Here is a 22551-nt window from a genome sequence, read left to right on the forward strand (position 1 = left end):
GTCCCCCTGGAAAAACCATCCAAGATGTAGACGTTATATTCTGATTATTTGCTTGGATTTAAAAACGCCCAACAAATGACATGCTTTGCCTTAATTGCAGCAACTAATAGTGTTCTTCATAGATTATGTAAATAACTGTCATTCTCATTATTATTGCTATAACACTCTAGGAATTCCAATTATACTTGCAGTGGCTGCACTAACAACCATTTAATTCCGATTTTGCCACTGACAGGTACTGTGACCTTCAGCTGTTATTCAACTCCTCTGTTTCACATCTGTTAGCTGTAAAAGCAGAATAACACTTTAAAGTCATCCAAACACTGTTAGGATGAATTGCCTAAGTGCCTATAAGTCCCATAAATTCTTCAGAGTAAAACATAAATTTGCAGTGAAAGGATAATAGGTACTGTCTTTCATTCCTGTGCAGAGTGGAATTAATTACTAACCTGGTTAACATCTTGTGGGGCTCTTCTCTGTGGCCCCTTTAAGTCCTGCTTAAACAGATTGGCTTCATTGGATGTAAGTTCCATTTTTCTAGCTGTAGTCGGACCTAAGGAGAACGTCTTCACTGAATTTTGCTGTTTAGATTCTTTGCAACCAGGTTTAATTTTTCACAGATTTACTAGTCTGGAGGTTGGAGTGAAATTTCTGCTCACAATGAGTTTTAGAGGTGTCAACTCCATAAAGCGTTCTGTGAAGAGTCAGTGGCTCCCTCTGCCACTGAAGTTTAAAGATAATTCGCCTGAATCCCTTCAGTCGAATGAAGCTTTCTAATCAATTATGGACAGAGAGGATGAAATATAGGGTGTAGAGGGATTTGAGACGGGTTTCCAGCAGTCAGCACCAATCTCCACCAGAGTTGCTAAGTGTCTGTGGCAGATACAGTCACTAATATTTACAAATGTTAATTGATGGCAACACGGAGGGCGATGCCCACGTTTGAGGCGACTGCATATCACTTCCGGGGTTTGCTTGAAAGTGTCAGAGCTGTACCTCCCCGAGTCCTCTAGTTTATCCGCCTCGGTTCCTCGTTTCCAGACTTGGAAACCCCAGAGAGGAAGGTGACTTGCCCAGGGTCGCCTCGCTGGTCCACAACGCAGGTCTTCTGATGGGGACCTCTTGGCCTGCACGACAGTCCCAGGAGGCAGTCAAGCTGCGATTGGTACTTCCTGGTGAGAAAGACGTGAGTGGGCAGCGGGGCCCAAGGAGAGCGCTGCAGCCTGGCGCCTGGAGCAAGTCCCCTGCCACTGTGATTCCGCCCCTGCATCCCGCTTGTTTCTTTCGTGCAGCTCTGATCACAACTCGGAATTACTTTATTTACGTTTTCTGTCAGCTGGGAGCAATCTGTCCCTCTGCTTCCCCTTTTGGTGTTGAGCACAGAGCAGACATCAGTGAGTGGTTGTTATCTTAAGGTGTGCAATGATTTGGCCAAGGTGACCCTGTGGTTAACTCTGCTCCAGGTTCGCACCTGCTCGAAGGAAGGGCTAGAGGCGGGGCCAGGGCGATGGGGCGGGGCCAGGCGTGGAAAGGCGGGGCTAGGAGGAAATGGGGTTGAGCCGGAGGCGGGGCCAATGAAAAGACCTGGCGGGCTCGGAGGCGGGGCTATGAGAAGAACAGACTGGGCCAGAAGGAACAAGGCGGTGAATTGGGCGTGGTCAGAGGCGAACGGGGCGGGGAAGGGGTGGCTCTGGGCGGGGCCAGGCTCCGCGAGCTTCCTCAGGCATCTCGAGCCCGCCCAAAGACTTCAGGCTGAGGCTGCTGTCCCGGCGGGAGCTGAGGAGCAGAGCGGCCCTTCTGTTGTGTCTGCCCTCGTTTTCTGTCACGACTCACACTCCGTGCTCCAAACCCCAGGAGTCCGCGTTCCCCGCGCGGCGGTCGAGAGGCGGCTGCCCGCGTTCCGGAGCGGGCCCTGGGCTATGGCGGCGCGGGGGTCGGGGTCCCGCGCGCTCCGCCTGCTGCTGCTGCTGGTCCAGCTGGTCGCAGGGCGCTGCGGTCGAGCGGGCGCGGCGGGCGGCGCGCAGGGAGGTGAGCCCGGGAGGCAGAGGGGCGGGGGGACCCCACGCCGCGGTGCCTGGGCGGCCGCCATGCCACGGCCGACGGAAAACCTGGTTGCGAGGGGAGGTGGGTTTTTTATCCCGGGGGCTCGGAGTGAGGTTTCAGTTTAAATGCAGAGGAAAGACCACTTGGGTGGCTTATCGTTGTTACTCCGCGACCTGCATTGCTGGAGTCCGCGGAGCTGGCTCAGCGCATACTTCATATAACTTCGGTAAAGGGTCTGGCGGGGCTTTCCTTTCGTGGTGGTAGCCAAGCTTCCCACTTCGTTGCCTATTCGTGGGCTATGGAGACTCTGGGTTTCATTCCAGGGATCGGGACTTGATCTTCCACCTCCTGCCCTCCTCCTCTTCTCCCATCCCTGTCCCCCACCCACCGCAGCATTTGAAAACCTTCCCTTTCGCTGGAGATGAAAAGTGTGTGTTGTAGCAGGCTAGGCGGCCGACTTCCCTGGCTTCTGGGCTAATCGTTTGGATCTAAAGTTCCTCACTAGCTCCTTAGAGCACAGCTTTGTTCAGCCTGCCGTTTTCCAGGAGGTTCTGAACAGGGATGGGAACAACAAAAGAAATTGCGGAGTCCTTCTACACATTTCAAGTGCTTGAGAAAGTTTTAGAGTCAGTTCTCTCAATACCTGGAAGAAAAATACTAACATTTGTGGAGCAGCTGTGGTGTGATCTAAACGTAGAAAAGCTGAGCATCCGTTAAGCAAGATAGGATAGGAGTTCTGTGTCTGTATTTCAGGGTTTATCAGTGAGTATTTCTGAATAGGTGAAATATTGCAAGAACCTTTTCTTGCCTTTCTTTTGTTAAGGTTTTTAAACTATGACTCCTGATTTTAGGAGTAATAACTTTGAAGACTAGAATAATTCATCGCCGGATGTATTTCTTAGTGTAGACTGAAGAGAAATAAGATGGAGGGTGATTTAAGAAAATTAAGAAAATCCTGAGCAGAGAGAGGGTTTAACAGAAAGAATGGAATGTGATTTTTGGAGCCAGGCAAACCTGTATTCAAATTATGGCTCGGGTGCATCCTGACTTGGAAAAACTTCTCTCAGCTGATTCCTTCTTTAAGAAATGGGGGTAGTCGTGCTGCTCTCTCAGAATTCTTTGGAGAATTAAATAATACATATAAAATGCCAGGCACAGTGCCTGACACTCGAGAAAATGGTAGTTCTCTACCCGTTTTGATGAAACTGAACTTTAAAAATCTGTTTCATCTATTTTAATATAAAACACTGTAGCCAGGCATTAAATAGTGTAAATAGCTATCTCCCTTCATGCATTGTGTTCAGTGTCATAACCAAATGAAATTGATTAGCTCCTGCTTTCTGCCCCACTTAGTTAATAGCTCTCATAATAATTATCTGATCGTATTGAGCTTATGTTTTCTCCTTGTTCCATGTGAGCTCCTTAAGAGCTGTGATTCTTATCTTGTTTATTTTTGTATCCACAACACCTACCTTACTGTAGGAGCCCAGTGACGGTTTGTGGAAGGACGGAGTGAAACAGTGTTACCTCTCTGGATATTAGTTTCCTCATCTGTATGGTGAAGGGCCATTAAAGGATGCCCCCTCCACCTCAAAAATTCTAAGATTTTGTGTGCTCTTTGAAGGGATCATCTCGAAGAACAAAGTGATATTGAATGTACTGTAATAGCACACTTGCTCTTACTTTTTTTTTTTTTTTTTTTTTTTGAGACGGAGTTTCGCTCTTATTACCCAGGCTGGAGTGCAATGGTGTGATCTCGGCTTATTGCAACCTCCGCCTCCTGGGTTCAAGCAATTCTCCTACCTCAGCCTCCCGAGTAGCTGGGACTACAGGCTGCACCACCATGCCCAGCTAAGTTTTTTTTTTTGAGACGGAGTTTCGCTCTTGTTACCCAGCCTGGAATGCAATGGCGCAATCTCGGCTCACCGCAACCTCCGCCTCCTGGGTTCAGGCAATTCTCCTGCCTCAGCCTCCTGAATAGCTGGGATTACAGGCATGCACCACCGTGCCCAGCTAATTTTTGTTTTTGTAGTTTTAGGAGAGACGGCGTTTCACCATGTTGACCAGGATGGTCTTGATCTTTTGACCTCGTGATCCACCCGCCTCAGCCTCCCAAAGTGCTGGGATTACAGGCGTGAGCCACCACGCCCGGCCTGCTCTTACTCTTAATATGCATTTGTGTGCAACTATCATTGCATATCGGTGGCTGAAAGTACTGTCTGGAATTAGGAGACCTGCCATCATTCACTATGTTTCCTTGGATGTATTACTTGACCTTGCTGATTCTTTTTTTTTTTTTTTTTTTCAGTGCAGATCCCACACAAGACCTTGCTGATTATTTATTTCTCTCTTTAAAAGGAAAGGGTGGTAGTGATGTTTTTTAAGTCAACTTTAAGTTTTTTAAGTTCAACTATAATTACTTTTATTTTTACAGTTTATTATTTTCATATTCACTGTAGGTTCTTAATAGTAACCTTTCTTTATGGTTTTCTGTGAGTGAGTCCCAGGTAAAGAGAATATCTAGTCAGCTACCAGCCATTATTTGGCTGATGAACGGTCACAGAGCTATGGAAAGTGGCTCAGAAGACAAAGTATAATGTATTAAAGTATAATGAACTAGCACATTAAGATAATGCAAGCATTTTAAACTGACCTGTGATTGGGGCAGTGATTATGGGATAGTCATTAACTAACTAGTTATATTTCTTAGCTGTGTGACATTTTAAAGCTAATGGTTATATTTCTTAGCTGTGTGACATTTATTTTTTTAGTTTTTAACTTTAAGTTCTGGGATACATGTGCAGAACGTGCAGGTGTGTTACATAGGTAGACATGTGTCATGGTGGTTTGCTGCACCTATCAACCCATCCCCCTAGGTTTTAAGCCCAGCATGCATTACGTATTTGTCCTAATGCTCTCCCTCCCCTTGCCTCTAACTCCCCTACAGGCCCAGTGTGTGATGTTCCCCTCCCTGTGTCCATGTGTTCTCATTGTTCACCTCCCACTTACGAGTAAGAACATGCAGTGTTTGGTTTTCTGTTCTTGTGTTAGTTTGCTGAGAATGATGGTTTCCAGCTTCATCCATGTCCCTGCAAAGGACATGAACTCATTCTTTTTTATGGCTGCATGCTGTGTGACATTTTAAATGATTGAAACTTTATTTTAATTAGTATATATAGTGGCTGCAAATAAAACAGGAAAATGATTCATAGAAAATGAGAGCTATAAAAGATTTTTTTTTTCTTGCCTTTAGTCATTTTCATTAACATTTTCAGAAGCTAACAGAAATAAATATACATAGTGATGGTCAGTTTTCCTTTTGTTATGTATATGTCCCTAGATAAAATTTCTACACAATTTAATTTGCAATTTGCAATTATCTTGATTTCCTAGAAATAGTAAATATGCTCTATGAACTAGACTGTAAACAACTGGAAGATACGATTTCATTTGTCTGTGTATTTCCTGCGTTTATTAACTGTAGCCTGTGGGTCGAACTCTAAGGTTTTCAGTCAGTTTTAGAATAGCTTTCTTTTTCAACCTATAATCTACAAATTAGATCTAGCAAGTAATTTTTTGTAATTAGGATATGAAGTTTTAGTTCAGTAATTTCAGTACAGAACATTTTTTTCTAATAGCATTATTTTTCTTCCCAAAGCATTAGAATTAAGTTCTCAGATGATAGTTTACGTTCAATATTGAATAAGTATGTTGACAATTAGAGTTGTTAAATATTGGAATTGTTTTTGAAAGAAGGTTAGAATTTGTTTCTCTAGAAATCTGTTCCACAGAACAGCATGGGTATAGTTTTTTTTTTTTCTGGAGACAAAGTCTCCCTCTGTCTCCCAGGCTGATGTGTAGTGGCCTGATCTCAGCTTACTGCAGCCTCTACCTCCTGGGTTCAAGTGATTCTTTTGCCTCAGCCTCCTGAGTAGCTGGGATCACAGACATGCCACCACCATGCCCGGCTAATTTTTGTATTTTTAGTAGAGACAGGGGTTTCTCCATGTTGGCCAAACTGGTCTTGAACTCCTAATCTCAGGTGATCTGCCTGCCTCCACCTTCCAAACTGTTGGGATTACAGGTGTGAGCCACTGCACCTGGTCTGGGTATAGTTTTGTAATTACAATGTGATAGGATTATTTAAAATTATCCTTTTCTGTTCTATGATGAAAAAATGTTAATTTAGATGTTTTGTTCTCATTTTGAGGAAACATATTTTTTCTCCTACTGTGTTTATTTGTTTATTATTTTTATTGAGGCAGGGCCTTGCTCTGTTACTCAGGCTGGAGTGCAGTGACATGAGCTTGGCTCACTGAACCTCTGCCTCCTGGGTCCAAGAAATTCTCATGCTTCAACCTCCTAAGTAGCTGAGATTACGGGCGTGTGCCACCATGCCTGGCTAATTATGGTATTTTTTTTTTTATAGTAGAGATGGGGCTATGTTGGCCAGGATGGACTTGAACTTCTGGCCTCAAGTGATCTGCCTGCTTTGGCCTGGCACAGTGCTGGGATTACAGTCGTGAGTCACCATGCCCGGCTCCTCCTACAGTGTTTAATTCAGTGACCTCATACTCTGTTCTTCCAAGGTGTGATTACAAAATATAGCCTTTTGCCAGTAAAAATAGGAGTTAAATGTGAATATTTGAATTCTGACAAAAAAGACAATATGAACTTTTAGGGTTTTTTTTTTTTTTAATCTGGGTTAAAAAAATTTAGTTGATTGTAAAATAAAAATAAACTTCTAGGGTTTATTTTTATTTTACAATCAACTATATGGAATTAGGCAAAACTCTTTCCTCTAGGTCAGGATTTCTCAGCCTCTGAAATTTTGTACTGGGTAATTAATTCTTTGTTGTCAGAGAGGGGGTGTCCTGTGGCCTTGTAGGATGTTGAGCAGCATACTGGTCTCTAGCCATGAGATGCCAGTAGCACCCACTGAAAATGTCTCCCAATGTTGTCAGATGTGCCCTGGGGACAAAATTGTTCTTTGCATTCATTACCCCTTGAGAGCCACTTCTCTAGGTCTTGTTGACCCAGGGCTTCTGAAACTTAAATGTACACAGGAATTCCCTAAGGATGCACATGCTGATCCAGTAAGTCAGAGGCAGGGCCTGAGACTGTGCATTTCTAACAAGCTCCCAGGTGACGTGAATATTGTTAGTCAGTGTATCACAATTAAGTAGCAAGGTTCTAGAAAATTCCACATTCGTACCGATTGGATGAACTCTCAAGGAAAGCTGATGAAAGTAATTATCGAAATAGTGAATTTACTATGAATTATAGCCCAAACAATGAAGGGCTAATAGAAGCTGAGAAAACAAGCATTATCCTGCTGTCCTATCAGGCATATTCTGTCTTCACTACCAAAGCAGCTGTCTTCACTTTTCCATATTTTCTTCCAGTCCTTGGTATTCATTCATAGTTGCAAAAGTCTTTTCAAGGTTATACAGGTAACTTCATGTGCCATTAGGTGTTTTATTCTATAATACTGTAAATGTACTAGCTCATAATACATTTTTATTGCCTGTGGAGAGATTTATAGCCCCAAATTAAGATAATGAACTCTGCATTTACTTGATCTGATGATGCTCAGCGACCCCCAACCCCCACCCCCACCTTTTTTTTTTTTAAGTATGCAAGTTGTCTCCTCTCCTTGAGAACTATTGACTGCACCTAAATTAATACCACCTAAGGTCATTTGTTTTCTTACTGCAAGTGTTCTGAGAGTCAGGGTAAGATATTAAATTAAGTTTACTAAAGCATATCAATTACAGTGTAACTTTATCCTATAATTCTGTGATAAAAATCAATAGAAAAATACAATGAAAATCCTGGACTGAAAATAATCCCCCTATATTTCATCTGTAATACTTAAAATAATGATTGGTAAGCATTCTTGTTGGTCACATTGAAAATATTGGACATAGTACACATTTCCCCTCGTTTACAAAATGGTTACCTTCACTGCTTTATCTTGCTGTTGCTTAAAATAGCCCTCCTAGGACTGCTGCAAAGAGGTTTTTTTTTTTTTAAAGAGTACAAGTCACTTTTTGTTAACTCATAAAAAGATACAAGGAGACTTCAGGGGTAGGTTAACTGCTCCAGGAATGCCTTCATTATGATTTGGGGAGATATAATATACATCACTCTTTATTTTCTTCTTATCGCAGCCTGTGAAGAAGAAAAGAAAGCTATTGGCAGCGCCCAGCAAGATCTCCCAGTGTGTCCCCTTGACTCAGCAGTTTCACTTCTGAAAATCTATAGAAATCTTTGCATCAGTGTGGAAAAATAGATGTGTTAATTACAGCATTTTTTCCATTGTAGCATTATTAGAAATAAGCAAACACTGAAGACTATAAATGCCAATCAGTAGTGAAAGCTTAAATAAAGTATGATGCACCCATAATGAAGATCACTTTGCAGCTTATGAAGGAAGACTGGAGGTAGTTGGATGTCTACTGGTATATAGTATTGAATGAAAAAAAGCAAGTTGCAGAACTTAAACAGAGGAAAACATGTTTCTGTGTGTGAGTGAACATGTATGTAATTTAAAATATCTACACATCAAACTTAAAAATGGTTACCCTTGGAGGGAAGGGGAAGGAGAGGAGGAGAGGGAGAGAATGCTTACTCTTCATGAGCTTATGGGTTTGAATTTTGACAGTGATCACACATTACTTTTGCGATTAAAGCATTATTTTGAGAAAAACCGGAATAAATCTGGGTCCTAGTTCTACCTCTGCTACTTAATAGCTACTAGTGTTAGAGCAGTGATTTGCAAAAAGGCTCAGTTTTGCGCTCTCTCACCAACATTTGGCAGTGTCTGCAGACAGGATTAGTTATCATTTGGGGCGATGGTATGTCTAGTGGGTAGAAGCCAGAGATGCTGCCAAATATACAGGGCACAACACAGCCCTCCACAACAAATAATTATCCAGCCCGAAATGTCAGTAGTGCCAAGCTGAGAAATCCTGTGTTAGACTCCAGAGCTGCCGTGGCGTTGGAATGTGCAGGTGATGCACTGTGCGATGGCAGGGGGTGCCATTCTCACTCTGTGGTGTACTTTGCATAGCTGTAGGATTGTAAGTATGATATAGTAAGGTAAACAAATGTGCAAGTTTGTACCCCAGGAAGACAGGCACCAGGTCTTTGTTTTCTCCTTTCTCTCTGGCACCTGGCACAGAGGTTGGCACAGTAAGCAGCCAGTTGACATTTGTTGAATTAATGAATTAATTGAACTAGATATCACATTAGGCTGTAGTGTGGCCAAGTTGTAGCAGATGCTAAAGATTTAAGAAGAATTTATGGCAGAAATCTAAAGTTATATTTAATGTCTGCCAGTCAGTTTTTATCTGCAGATTGGCAAAAGACTGCTGATATCCACATTTAGCTCTGAACATGTTGGTTGACTTTTTCCTGAATCATTACCTTTTGATAAGAAAATCACGATTCTTCATGGGAAAAATGCCAGAACAAAGCACTATCAAATGTTTCTAGAGTTGGTTTTTTCAATCCTCAGCTATCCTTTTGGCTACATATTATATTTAGTGAAGATTTTTAAAAAAATCTTAAACTACTTAGACACTACCAACATAGTAAGATAATGTACTTTATTTTGTTTGATCCAGATGAGAGTGAAGCAGCTAAGCAGAGGTTTTCCTTTTTCATTAATGGTTTATAATGGAAAAATTAAAATGTTCACAAGAATGGTCCAATATAATAAATCAAAAAATTGTTGCCATACCCATTTAACAATTATTGACATTGCTAACAAATATCCTTATTTTATATAGGTTAGAAAATTGTGGGCCAGGTGTGGTGGCTCATACCTGTAATCCCAGCACTTTGTGAGGCTGAGGCAGGAGGATCGCTTGAACTCAGGACTTCAAGACCAGCCTGAGCAACATGGCAAAACCCCATCTCTACAAAAAATAAAAAAAAGTTAGCTGGGTGTGGTGGCGTTTGCCTGTAGTTCCAGCTACTCAGGAGGTTGAGGCGGGAGGGTTGCTTGTGCCCAGGAGAAGGAGGCTGCAGTGAGTCAAGATTGTGCAACTGTACTCCAGCTTGGGCGACCGAGTAAGATCCTATCTCAAAAAAAAAAAAAAAAAAAGGAAAAGAAAAAAAAATTGTGGCTTATGGTGGTTCACAGATGCTTAGTAGTGCCCAGTAGTCAAATTAAGGTTTAGAGCTTTGCAGTTCTGTGTCCTTTTCACCATACTAAATCTAAGGAGCAAGGTTACATTTCCTTTTTCTTATGTCATTCTCCCAGTTCCTCAAACTTTCAGCAACTAATGATAGAGTTAAAATTGAATTTGTAAAACCAAAATGTAAATAGAGCAAACTGTTAGTGATATTACTGTATACGCATTTATACCTTTGTTAGGTATTCAGCTTAGTTTTCCTCTTAGCAGCTGTGATTTTAACTGCTTTAGAAGAATCCGCCCTTTAATTTTTTTGTTCTTATCCTATTTTTAGTGTGCTTCACTGCTTGGTTTCCTTTGTTTTTCTGAGATATGTGATTTATATGCTATTAGCAGGTTGTATTATAATTACTATTATTTGCCTTCAGGAATAGAGACTTGAGGAAAACTTTATAGTGAAAAAACTTCACTGCACTGTGTTGAGTGCCCAGTGCCACAAACACATTCTTCCTTTGTATTTTTGCAAAGTTCCATTGCCTAGGACTGTCTGGAGACAATCTTTGTTGGTCTATTGGTTACCATTACTTTAGCAATCACTTATGGAATAATAAGAACGACCCTGTGCTGGCACTTACATCTACACTTTTAACTAATCCTTACAATAACCTCATAACCCGTCTCTCGTAAGGGAGTTACTTGTTTTATACCTGTCACAGATGAAGAAAAGTAGTATGCAAAGTTGAATAACTTATCATCTGTCTTTTTGGTTATAGCCATTCTATTATGTGTGAAGTGCTATCTCACTGTGGTTTTGATTTCTGTTTTCCTGATGGATAAAGGTGTTGATCATCTTTTCATATATTTATTGGCCTTTCTTTAGAGAAAGATCTAAGTTCATTTAGACTGGAAAATGCCACCTAAAAATTGGATTATTGGGCTGGGCACGGTGGCTCACGCCTGTAATCCCAGCATTTTGGGAGGCCAAGGTGGATGGATCACTTGAGGTCAGGAGTTGGAGACCAGCCTGGCCAATATGGTGAAACCCTGTCTCTACTAAAAATACAAAAATTAGCCAGGCGTGGTGGTGCAGGCCTGTAATCCCAGCTACTCAGGAGGCTGAGGCGGAGAATCGCTTGAACCTGGGTGGCAGAGGTTGCTATGAGCTGAGATCGCACCACTGCACTCCAGCCTGGGCGACAGAGCGAGACTGTCTCAAAAAAAAAAAAAAAATGGGATTATCGAATCTTTTTATTATTGATTTATAATAGTTCTTTATATATTTTAGATACAAGTACCCTATCAGATATATCATTTGCTAATATTTTCTCTGGATTGTATATCCTTTTGATGTAAGGGATCTTTTTAAGTCAAGTTTTTAGTTTTATTTGTTCTTGTTGTTTTTGAGATAGGATCTCTGTCTTCCTGGCTGGAGTGCAGTGGTACAATCTTGGCTCACTGCAACCTTTCCCTTCCGGGTTCAATCGGTCCTCCTACCGTAGCCTCCCCAGTAGCTGGGACCACAGGCGTGTGCTACACGCCCAGATCATTTTTGTGCTTTTAGTAGAGATGGGGTTTTGCCATGTTGGCTGGGCTGGTCTTAAACTCCTGGCCTCAAGTGATCCACCTGCCTTGGCCTCCCAAAGTGCTGGAATTAAAGGCATGAGTCATCATGCCCCACCATGTCAAGTATTTTTAAGACAAGGAAGAGAAGGAAAATTAAAATGTAATAATATCATAAGTAAGGTGGGGTATGGTGGGTCTTATAGCACTTTGGGAGATTAAGGTGGGAGGATTGCTTGAGCCCAAGAGTTCAAGATCAGCCTGAGCTACAAAGAGTCCCTGTCTCTACAAAAAAGAAACTAGCTGGCTATAGTGGAATGCACCTATAGTTCCAGTTGTGTGGGAGCTTGAGGTAGGAGGGAAGCTGAGGTGGGAGGATTGCTTGAGGCCAGGAGTTTGAGGCTGCAGTGAGCCATAATGGCACCACTGCACTCCAGCCTGGGTAACAGGGCAAGACCTGGTGTGTGTGTGTGTCTCTGTCCCTCTCTCTCTCTCTCTCTCTCTCTCTCTCTCTCTCTCTCTCACACACACACACACACACACACACAAGCAATTACTGTCATTAGCCTATATGTAGCGCTATAGAGATGCCAAAAAAGTGTTCATTTTGCATAGGATGAGAAATGTTAACTATTTAAAACAACTGCTAAAAAGAATTTTCCATTTGATTCAGTTTATTCAGAATTTAGCTTATGTATAGTGTTGTGTGTACTGTGTCAGTCTTTCCTATTGGATTGTAAATGTGGATGCTGCCTGTTTTGCTTACAGGTATATTCCCAGGGCCTGTCTGATATGGGGCTCATGTCCAATAAATGTTTGTTACATGAATGAATGAGTAAACATCAGTGTGGGCTAGAGCTATCGGGGGTGTGGCATTCATTAATCTAGAAAGTTGTCACAAGATGGAAGATGTTAGGGTGACAAGAGCACCAAGCCCAAGGGTGTCCCTCAGAGCTCTGCCATTAATGAGGCTGTAGCAGCAGCCCTTCTGGTCACATACCCTGATTTGGGAAATGAGGAAATGAAGGGATGCATTGGATTGTCTCCCCTTTTTTTTTTTTTTTTTTGAGACAGAGTTTTGCTCTTGTTGCCCAGGTTGGAGTGCAGTGGCACAGTCTCAGCTCACTGCAACCTTCATCTCCCAGGGTCAAGTGATTCTCCTGCCTCAGCCTCCCAAGTAGCTGGGATTACAGGCATGTGCCATCAAGCCTGGCTAATTTTGTATTTTTAGTAGAGATGGGGTTTCTCCATGTTGGTCAGGCTGATCCTGAACTCCTGACTGCAGGTGATCCACCCACCTCGGCCTCCCAAAGTGCTGGGATTACAGGTGTGAGCCACTGGGCCTGGTTGATTGTCTCCTTCTTAACATGCTGAGGTTTGTGAGCAGCGTAAACTTAAAACATTTAGAGCCAGCTAAAAAAGCATGACTGCTAAGAAGAATTTAATTGCACTATCAAGGTTTTATGCTAAAATATCTCTGACATTTGCACTGAACACTGCTATAAAGTGTGCTAAGAAAATGGTATTTCTAGTATGGGATGTATTGCGAAGATATTCATAAAGCAGTATCTTAAAGATTCTCATTAGGCAGAATGTTGGGATTAATTTCTCATTTTGCTGATACCCTGTCTACTTTCTTTCAAACAAGATTTGAGATAGCAATTCAAGCTAGTTTTTCCCCCACTTGGGCAAAAGTTCCTTAGATGCTGTTGAAAGACGTTTTAGGCTGGTTGCAGTGGCTCACACCTGTAATCCCAGCACTTTGCGAGGCAGAAGTGGGCAGCTTGCTTGAGCTCAGGAGTTCAAGACTAATCTGGGCAACATGGTGAAACCCCATCTCTACCAAAAATGCAAAAAACTAGCCAGGTGTGGTGCACGCCTATGGTCCCAGTTACTCAGGAGGCTGAGGTGCGATGATCACTTGAGCCCAGGAGGTTGAGGCTGCAGTGAGCCAAGATTGTACCACTGGACTCCAGCCTGGGTGACAGAGATGAAAAACAATTATTTGTTAATACTTTTATCTTTTAACACTTAAATTTTTGGTATTTCAGGGACTATAATTAGGAGCATTAAAAGAGGAGAAATGGTTCAATAATGCTATTTTGGCCAGGCGCAGTGGCTCATGCCTATAATCCCAGCCCTTTGGGAGGCTGAAGTGGGCGGATCACAAGGTCAGGAGTTCGAGACTGGCCTGGCCAATATGGTGAAACCTCGTCTCTACTAAAAATACAAAAATTAGCCAGTCATGGTGGGGGGTGCCTGTAGTCTCAGCTACTTGGGCTTGGGAAGCTGAGGCAGGAGATTCACTTGAATCTGGGAAGCAGTGTTGCAGTAAGCTGAGATTGCACCACTGCACTCTAGCCTGGGTGGCAGAGTGAGACTCTGTCTCAAAAAATAAAATAAAAATAAAATTAATGGCTTGTAAATGTTAAGAATGACTCTAGTGTATAATTTTCTAAATCTAAATATCTTTAATGCTGTGCATTTCAGTATGAGGAGATGTTTACAGACATCACCACACAAACTCTACAGTATTTATAGATTAAATGTTAAGTATCTTGCACCATTACTGCTGGGCGCAGTGGCTCATACCTGTAATCCCAGCACTTTGGGAGGCTGAGGCAGGTGGATCACCTAAGCTCAGGAGTTCGAGACCAGCCTGACCAATATGGTGAAACCCCATCTCTACTAAAAATTCAAAAATTAGCCTGTGTGTCTGTGGTCCCAGCTACTTGGGAGGCTGTGACAGGAGACTCACTTGAACCCAGGAGTGGAGGTGGCAGTGAGCTGAGATTGCAACACTGCACTCCAGCCTGGGCGACAGAGTGACACTCCCTTTCTAAATACATAAATGTAAGTAAATAAATAATAATTAAAAAAAACTAGTTATTCAGGGAAGCAGGACACAAACACTTGAGGAGTAGATTATTTATGAAGAACTAGGCAGCAAGAGAGAATCAGGGAATAGGTTTCCTCCAGCTAGAGTTCCTGGGTATTCTTTCATATCTCTGTATGGAAAACATGGTCTATCATCATGAAGAGAAGATTTTGTGAAAGTGCTAATTTCTTTCCGACCATTTCTTTTAGGTTGTAGAAGAACCATCACTAGCTACTGTAATCCTGTGTGTATATTTACTGATTAATAAGCCAGCGACATTTTTGTTTCAAGTAAAAATGTTTTTTTCATAATATTGTTAGTCTTTTTGCTCATCTTCATTTTACATTGAGCCCTGTGAATTATTTAGCCAACCATGTTCACATTCACACACAAATATTTCTATTTTTATTTTTATTTTTTGCTGATCTTGATATAAACCTTTCTTGACTCTTCATCCTCTATATACCTGTATCAGCGTAACTTTTGGAAAGAGGTCATTCCTGTCTTTGCCTTCTGTCTTAAACATACTCCAATTCATCTCTCTTCTTTCCTTGTAGAGGGCTCTTGTTAAATTCACCATTGACCTCACTGTTGCTAATCCAACACTCAGTTCTCAGCTGCCTCTGCATGGCTCATGAGTAGCGTCAATAGATTGGGAAGCTCAACTCTTCTTGCTACATTTTCTTCACTTAGCTTCCAGGACAGCACACTATCTGCTATCTTTGAGTTTTTCCTTCCTTATTCCCTAAAAAGCAGCTTTATACAAATGTATAGTTTTATACAAATATAGTAGCAAAGTATGTCAAAGCTAAAGAATTCATTCAATATTTACATATTTTCATATTAAGATTATGTCAATTAGGCCAGGCACAATGGCTTACACCTGTTGTCCAGCACTGTGGGAAACAGGTAGGTGGATCACTGAAGGTCAGGAGTTCAAGCCCAGCCTGGGCAACATGGTGAAATGCCGTTTCTACTAAAAATACAAAGATTAGCTGGGTGTGGTGGTGGATCCCTGTAGTCCCAGCTACTCAGGAGGCTGAAGTGGGAGAATTGCTTGAATCCCGGTGGCAGAGATTTCAGTGAGCCAAGATTACATCACTGCACTCTAGCCTGGGAGACCAGAAAGACACCATCTCAAAAAAAAAAAAAAAAAAAAAAAGCAAATTAAAGCAGTTTTAACATTTATAATTGATAAATGAGATTTGCTTTAGTATATCTGTTTTCTAGATTTGGAATTTCTGGATAACCCCCACAACCCTGAAAATTTAAAAGCTTTTATTACTTAGATTTGAAATTATTCTGTATTGAGTACTGAGTGTTTCTTGAGGAACTCAGCATGTTCCATAGTCAGTAGTCTGATTTAACTAAGACATATCTGAATGAGAATATCCCTTATTTGATCAGAAATACTTATATTAATATTTCATTTTAAGAGCTAAATTAATAATAGCCTAAATTGTAGTTTAGTTCATTAATAATGCTGAACTTTTTTTTTTTTGAGACAGAGCCTTGCTCTATGGCCCAAGTTTGAGTGCAGTGGCCTGATCTTGGCTCACTGCAACATTTGCCTCCTGGGTTTGAAGTTTTGTTTGAAATATAGGTATCTGGTGGGAGAGAAGCCAGTATACTAACTTTTAAAATTTTGTTATACAGGATCATCTGAACCTTCTTCTATTGCAAAACATGAAGATAGTTTGCTTAAGGATTTATTTCAAGGCTATGAAAGATGGGTTCGTCCTGTGGAACACCTGAATGACAAAATAAAAATAAAGTTTGGACTTGCAATATCTCAATTGGTGGATGTGGTAGGTGTGCATATCCTTAAATGCCCAATTTCCCACAGGTTAATGAGAGCCTGGTGTGTGCCCAGGCACTGTGCTGGGCACCAAGGATTACAAAGCTGATTGAGGCAGTCCTTTTCCTGAAGGAGCTCATCAGGGAAAAGTAATGATTATGTCACGTACCTGATAACACACTGTGTTTATATTATATTTTATAGTTTGGAAACTGTTTATCTCAATTTGGTAATCTCAATTTGGTAAGACTATCTTCAACAAATTCAAAGATCTAAGACATTATATAGTCCTAAAATGTGTTAAAAAATATGCTCAGAAAGTTTAAGAGTAACTTGTTAGCTTGAACGTAGGGATAAGAAAAAAAAAATGTTTTGAAGAGAAAAAGTCCAAAAATTGAGTGATAGATTCTTAGGACCTAAAAGTATCACAATAGATCATCATCTTGGGATCACACTTAAAACATTTCAGAAAATTTTCCATGTGACATTCATTAGGTAGAATAAGTTCCCTTGATAACTTGTTCTTATTGTCAAGAGATCCTATCTATTTAAAGTAAAACATTCATGCTGCTTTTTAAACTAGTTTCTTCTTGTTCTGAACATGTATATCAATAATTATTTCCCTGTTGTGTTCCCAGAAAAACCAAGTATATGTATGTGTGTGTGTGTGTGTGTGTGTATATATATATATATAATATATATATATATAATATATATATATATATATATTAAATATATACACACACACACACATATACATATATATACACACATGTTTTACAGTAAAAAGAGCTGGGAATTCAGACCTTGATGAATGACCTTATCAAAGAAGGTAGGGTAGATGAGGTGGCACCTGAGTTGGCATTGCAGCAAGTGTAGGGTTTTACATGGCATAGAGCAAGAGTATTTAAATACAGAGGAACAATATAATCATAGGTATATAAGTGATAACTGAGCCCTTCTGTAGAGCTGTTTACATCAAAAGATGAATGTTGGAAGCCCGGGCATGCAGGAGTGGTCTGATTGGATGGTGCCGAAGGCGAGGAGGATCCCTGCACGCTACTTCGTCTTTGCTCCTGCCATGCTTACTTCCTGGGAGAACTTTCCTACTGGCACTAGCCATTTATTTATTTATTTATTTATTTTTATTAGCATATGATTTTGTACATTTTAATTTTTTTTCTTCTTTTTTTATTGTATTTTAGGTTTTGGGGTACATGTGCAGAACATGCAAGACATTTGCATAGGTACACACATGGCAGTGTGTTTTGCTGCCTTCCTCCCCTTCACCCACATTTGGTATTTCTCCCCAGGCTATCCCTCCCCAGCTCCCCCCCACCCGCTGTCCCTCTCCTCTTCCCCCCAATAGACCCCAGGGTTTGGTACTCCCTTCCCTGTGTCCATGTGTTCTCATTTTTCATCACCCACCTATGAGTGAGAATATGCGGTATTTCATTTTCTGTTCTTGTGTCAGTTTGCTGAGAATGATGTTCTCCAGATTCATCCACGTCTACAAACGACACGAACTCATCATTTTTGATTGCTGCATAATAATCCATGGTGTATATGTGCCACATTTTCCCAATCCAGTCTATCATCGATGGGCATTTGGGTTGGTTCCAGGTCTTTGCTATTGTAAACAGTGCTGCAATGAACATTCGTGTGCATGTGTCCTTATAGTAGAACGATTTATAGTCCTTTGGCTATATACCCAGTAATGGGATTGCTGGGTCAAATGGAATTTCTATTTCTAAGGCCTTGAGGAATCGCCACACTGTCTTCCACAATGGTTGAACTAATTTACACTCCCACCAACAGTGTAAAAGTGTTCCTATTTCTCCACATCCTCTTCAGCATCTGTTGTCTCCAGATTTTTTAATGATCGCTATTCTAACTGGTGTGAGATGGTATCTCAATGTGGTTTTGATTTGCATCTCTCTAATGACCAGTGATGATGAGCATTTTTTCATATGTTTGTTGGCCTCATGTATGTCTTCTTTTGTAAAGTGTCTGTTCATATCCTTTGCCCATTTTTGAATGGGCTTGTTTGTTTTTTTCCTGTAAATCTGTTTGAGTTCTTTGTAAATTCTGGATATCAGCCCTTTGTCAGATGGGCAAACTGCAAAATTTTTTTCCCATTCTGTTGGTTGCCGATTCACTCTAGTGACTGTTTCTTTTGCCATGCAGAAGCTGTGGAGTTTGATTTGGTCCCATTTGTCTATTTTGGCTTTTGTTGCCAACGCTTTTGGTGTTTTGATCATGAAGTCCTTGCTTACTCCTATGTCCTGAATGGTTTTGCCTAGATTTTCTTCTAGGGTTTTTATGGTGTCAGGTCTTATGTTTAAGTCTTTAATCCATCTGGAGTTAATTTTAGTGTAAGGTGTCAGGAAGGGGTCCAGTTTCTGCTTTCTGCACATGGCTAGCCAGTTTTCCCAACACCATTTATTAAACAGGGAATCCTTTCCCTGTTGCTTGTTTTTGTCAGGTTTATCAAAGATTGTATGGTTGTAGATATGTTGTGTTTCCTCCGATGCCTCTGTTTTGTTCCATTGGTCTATATCTCTGTTTTGGTACCAGTACCATGCTGTTTTGATTACTGTAGCCTTGTAGTATAGTTTGAAATCCGGTAGTGTGATGCCCCCCGCTGTGTTCTTTTTGCTTAGAATTGACTTGGCTATGCGGGCTCTCTTTTGGTTCCATATGAAGTTCATGGTGGTTTTTTCCAGTTCTGTGAAGAAAGTCAATGGTAGCTTGATGGGGATAGCATTGATTCTGTAAATTACTTTGGGCAGTATAGCCATTTTCACGATATTAATTCTTCCTAACCATGAACATGGAATGTTTCTCCATTTGTTTGTGTCCTCTCTTATTTTGTTGAGCAGTGGTTTGTAGTTTTCCTTGAAGAGGTCCCTTACGTTCCTTGTGAGTTGTATTCCAAGGTATTTTCTTCTTTTTGTAGCAATTGTGACTAGCCATTTATTATTCAAGGCCAAATTCATTTGTCAGACCCTTTGTGAAATCTCTCCAGACTCCCTAAGACAGCTTCTCCTGTGCTTAAACTTTTTTTTTTTTTGCACTGTAATATGGTGCCCATGACACTCACTGGTACTCATGTGCTCTGGCATTTCATCTTCAAAGCTGGGTGAGCTTTATTCCTTGTCTCTGTCCCGGAGCCTAGCATGGTATCTGGTACATGGTAAATGCTGAATGAGTGAGAGATCTGATAGGCAACAGACATGGTCAAAGCAGTACTTCCAGAAGATCGGTAAAAGAGTAATGCACATGGTTTTGGGGGGTGAAAGACTAGAAGATGAGATGCAAGTTAGAGGACTACAAAGAAGAAGGAAAAGGACTTGACCACTGAATATGGAGCAAGGCATCGCATTTTGAAGACTAGGTGATTAGAATGAAAGAGTAACACATTTGAAAGATACTATTTATTGTTATATGAGTGGGGCAGAGAAGATGATGAGTTTGACTCTGGTTAGAGGTGTTAATTCCAAAGAAAATGTTCACTAGCCTTTGGGAAGTCTAGACTGGCTCTGAGGTGACAGATGAGACCAAGGATGTCCGTCTGGAATTGCTGGCCTGGAGGTGATATTTGAAAACTTTGATGAGATTTTTGCTTTTGTTTTTGCCCTCACCTCTCACTTCCCACTTTGATGAGTTTTTAAAGTTAGTGGGAAGAGCAAGAACCTAATTCTTGAGGAACATTTGTAGAAAGTGTAGAAGGAAGGGCTAACCAAGCATAGAAGTTGGGGAAGGGTTGTTTTTGAGAGAACAGCCCAGGAAATGAAATGTCAGTGACTAAGAAAGGGGAAAATGACTGGAGTCAGGGGAGATGGAGAATAGAAACTTCACTGAATTGTGTCACAGCTTATCGCTAAGCTGCCCGGAATCATATTTGGTAGATTCCTGCCTTATTTCCCACATGTTCTGTCTTTTTTTTTTTTTAATCTCATTTTTGGCTTGTTTTGATTTTAAAGATAAAGTCTTTTTTTCTTTCTTTTATTTATTTATTTATTTTTTTGAGACGGAGTTTCGCTCTTGTTACCCAGGCTGGAGTGCAATGGCGCGATCTCGGCTCACTGTAGCCTCTGCCTCCTGGGTTCAGGCAATTCTCCTGCCTCAGCCTCCTGAGTAGCTGGGATTAGAGGTGTGTGCCACCATGCCTGGCTAATTTTTGTATTTTTAGTAGAGAATAAGTTTCACTGTCTTGGCCAGGCTGGTCTTGAACTCCTGACCTCATGATCCACCCGCCTCGGCCTCCCAAAGTGTTGGGATTACAGGCGTGAGCCACTGCGCCCAGCTAAGATAAAATCTTTTTAAAAATATTATTATCCCTGAAACTCTTCTGCTGTATTTATGCACGTAGTTAACATTTTTCCATTTATCTGTGGTTTCCTCCTGGGGATCATCCTACATTTGTCCATCCTCAGTTTCATTTTTGCTGCACCATCCATTGTGCCGAGCACGTTGTAGATGCTTGGGAGGCATTTGACGTCACATTAAATGAGGCGGTATCCGTTATGGTAATGGCTGACCACCCCATCTTTGGAGCCATTTGAGAACCTGTGGATTATTCTTTTATCTGTGTTATTGCTGAAAATGCTAAGTATTGCTGGGAGCCTAATTTATGTGTGCGTGCACATTTTTCTAGGAAAAGGGCCTATAATTTTCATTAGATTCTCAAAGATAACCTACTGCCCGTCATGGGTAATATGTTTACCAGAGCTTTCCTAATTATAAATGCCTCTGTTTAGAACTTTTGCCTAACCAGCATATTCAGGTGCAGGGATCAGCAATTATTTTGGATGGTGTGTGACCGGGGCGGACAGTAGAGTTGGTGAGGTGAGGTTTAGATTTAGGAAATGTGACTTCTAAAATCAGTTCTACCCTAATTGGTGGTGTGACTTCAGGCAAGTTGCCCCACTGGGCCAGTTTCTTTATCTGAAAACTACAGTGTTTTAATCATGGAAAATTGGTCTTTGGACCTGCATAGTCAGAGAGTTGGCCATGCTGCATTTCCCCATACTCATTCTCCCCATGCAGGGACTCATGGAGCTGCCTGCATCCCCAGGGGTATGCTTCCTTCTGGTCTCTTCCTTTGTCCTGGGTCACTTACCTGTTGTTGGGATGGGATAAGGAATGGGTCACCTCCAGCTAGCTGAGCTATTAATATTTATTTAACCTCTGTCTTCTCCCCAACTGCCTCATTCTTCTGTGAGTCTCTGTGCATAGCATTGTATCCTATATATAATATATTTGTGGCTGGCGATTATGGATCTTTTATTGATTCTCCTGGCTCCATGATATTTAGTAAAATTTAATGGAAGAAGCATACTTTAATTAGACCTTGAATATTTGGTAAAGGACCGGGATAACAAAGACATGAGAGCAGAGACCTGTAAGTGAGAAGTACCAAGGACCTTCAGTTCTCTATTAAAAAAGTAGGCGTGAGAAGCTTTATAAAATTGGCATGCAAGGCTGTGACCTCAATATTTTTTCTTTTTCTCTTTTTTTTTTTTGAGAAAGTCTCACTCTGTTGCCCAGGCTGGAGTGCCGTGGCATGATCTTGGCTCACTGCAACCTTGGCCTCCCGGGTTCAAACAATTCTTATGCCTCAGCCTCCTGAAAAGCTGGGATTACAGGCATGTGCCACCACACCTGGCTAATTTTTTATATTTGTTTTCAGTGGAGATGGAATTTCATCATGTTGGCTCAGTTGGTCTCAAACTCCTGTCCTCAAGTGATCCGCCCTCCCCTTGGCCTCCCAAAGTGCTGGGATTAGAGGCATGAGCCACTGTGCCCAGCTCCCAATAGTGTTTCTATATAGTAGATCTACAAGGAGATTCAGATTCTTGCCTCAGTAGAGGCAAATGACTGTAAGAGATGTCACTCAGGAATGTACAGAAATACCTTATCTCACCGATTCTACGAAGCACACTTTTCTGCATTTTAACACCTCTGAAACCATGATGTGTGTTAAATTCATGGCAGCTTGCAGTTTGTTGCCAGCCTTTTTCCTCCTCTTAGTGCTATGCACATAAAATAACACAGTGCTTATATCTTAGACTGGATCTTAAATTTGAGGAAGTATAGTAGTTGAGTTGATGAATGTTAAATGT

General features: G+C 41.3%; 1 protein-coding gene across 2 annotated transcripts in view; it reads left to right on the plus strand.

Annotated features, from left to right (window-relative positions):
* The first annotated feature begins 1749 nt into the window (after nt 1-1749).
* CHRNA5 (cholinergic receptor nicotinic alpha 5 subunit) overlaps nt 1750-22551 on the plus strand; it is a 28207-nt gene continuing 7405 nt past the window's right edge. Inside the window, exons 1-2 of one of the 2 annotated variants that reach the window (XM_054239528.2) lie at nt 1750-2028; nt 16282-16433. In XM_054239528.2, the coding sequence (XP_054095503.1) occupies nt 1920-2028; nt 16282-16433 (261 nt within the window). In that variant the 5' untranslated portion in view covers nt 1750-1919. The remainder of the gene's footprint in view (nt 2029-16281; nt 16434-22551) is intronic. The other variant, XM_054239529.2, reaches the window with a different exon arrangement.

Source organism: Callithrix jacchus, chromosome 8, assembly GCF_049354715.1.
Source record: "Callithrix jacchus isolate 240 chromosome 8, calJac240_pri, whole genome shotgun sequence".
NCBI lineage: Eukaryota > Metazoa > Chordata > Mammalia > Primates > Cebidae > Callithrix > Callithrix jacchus.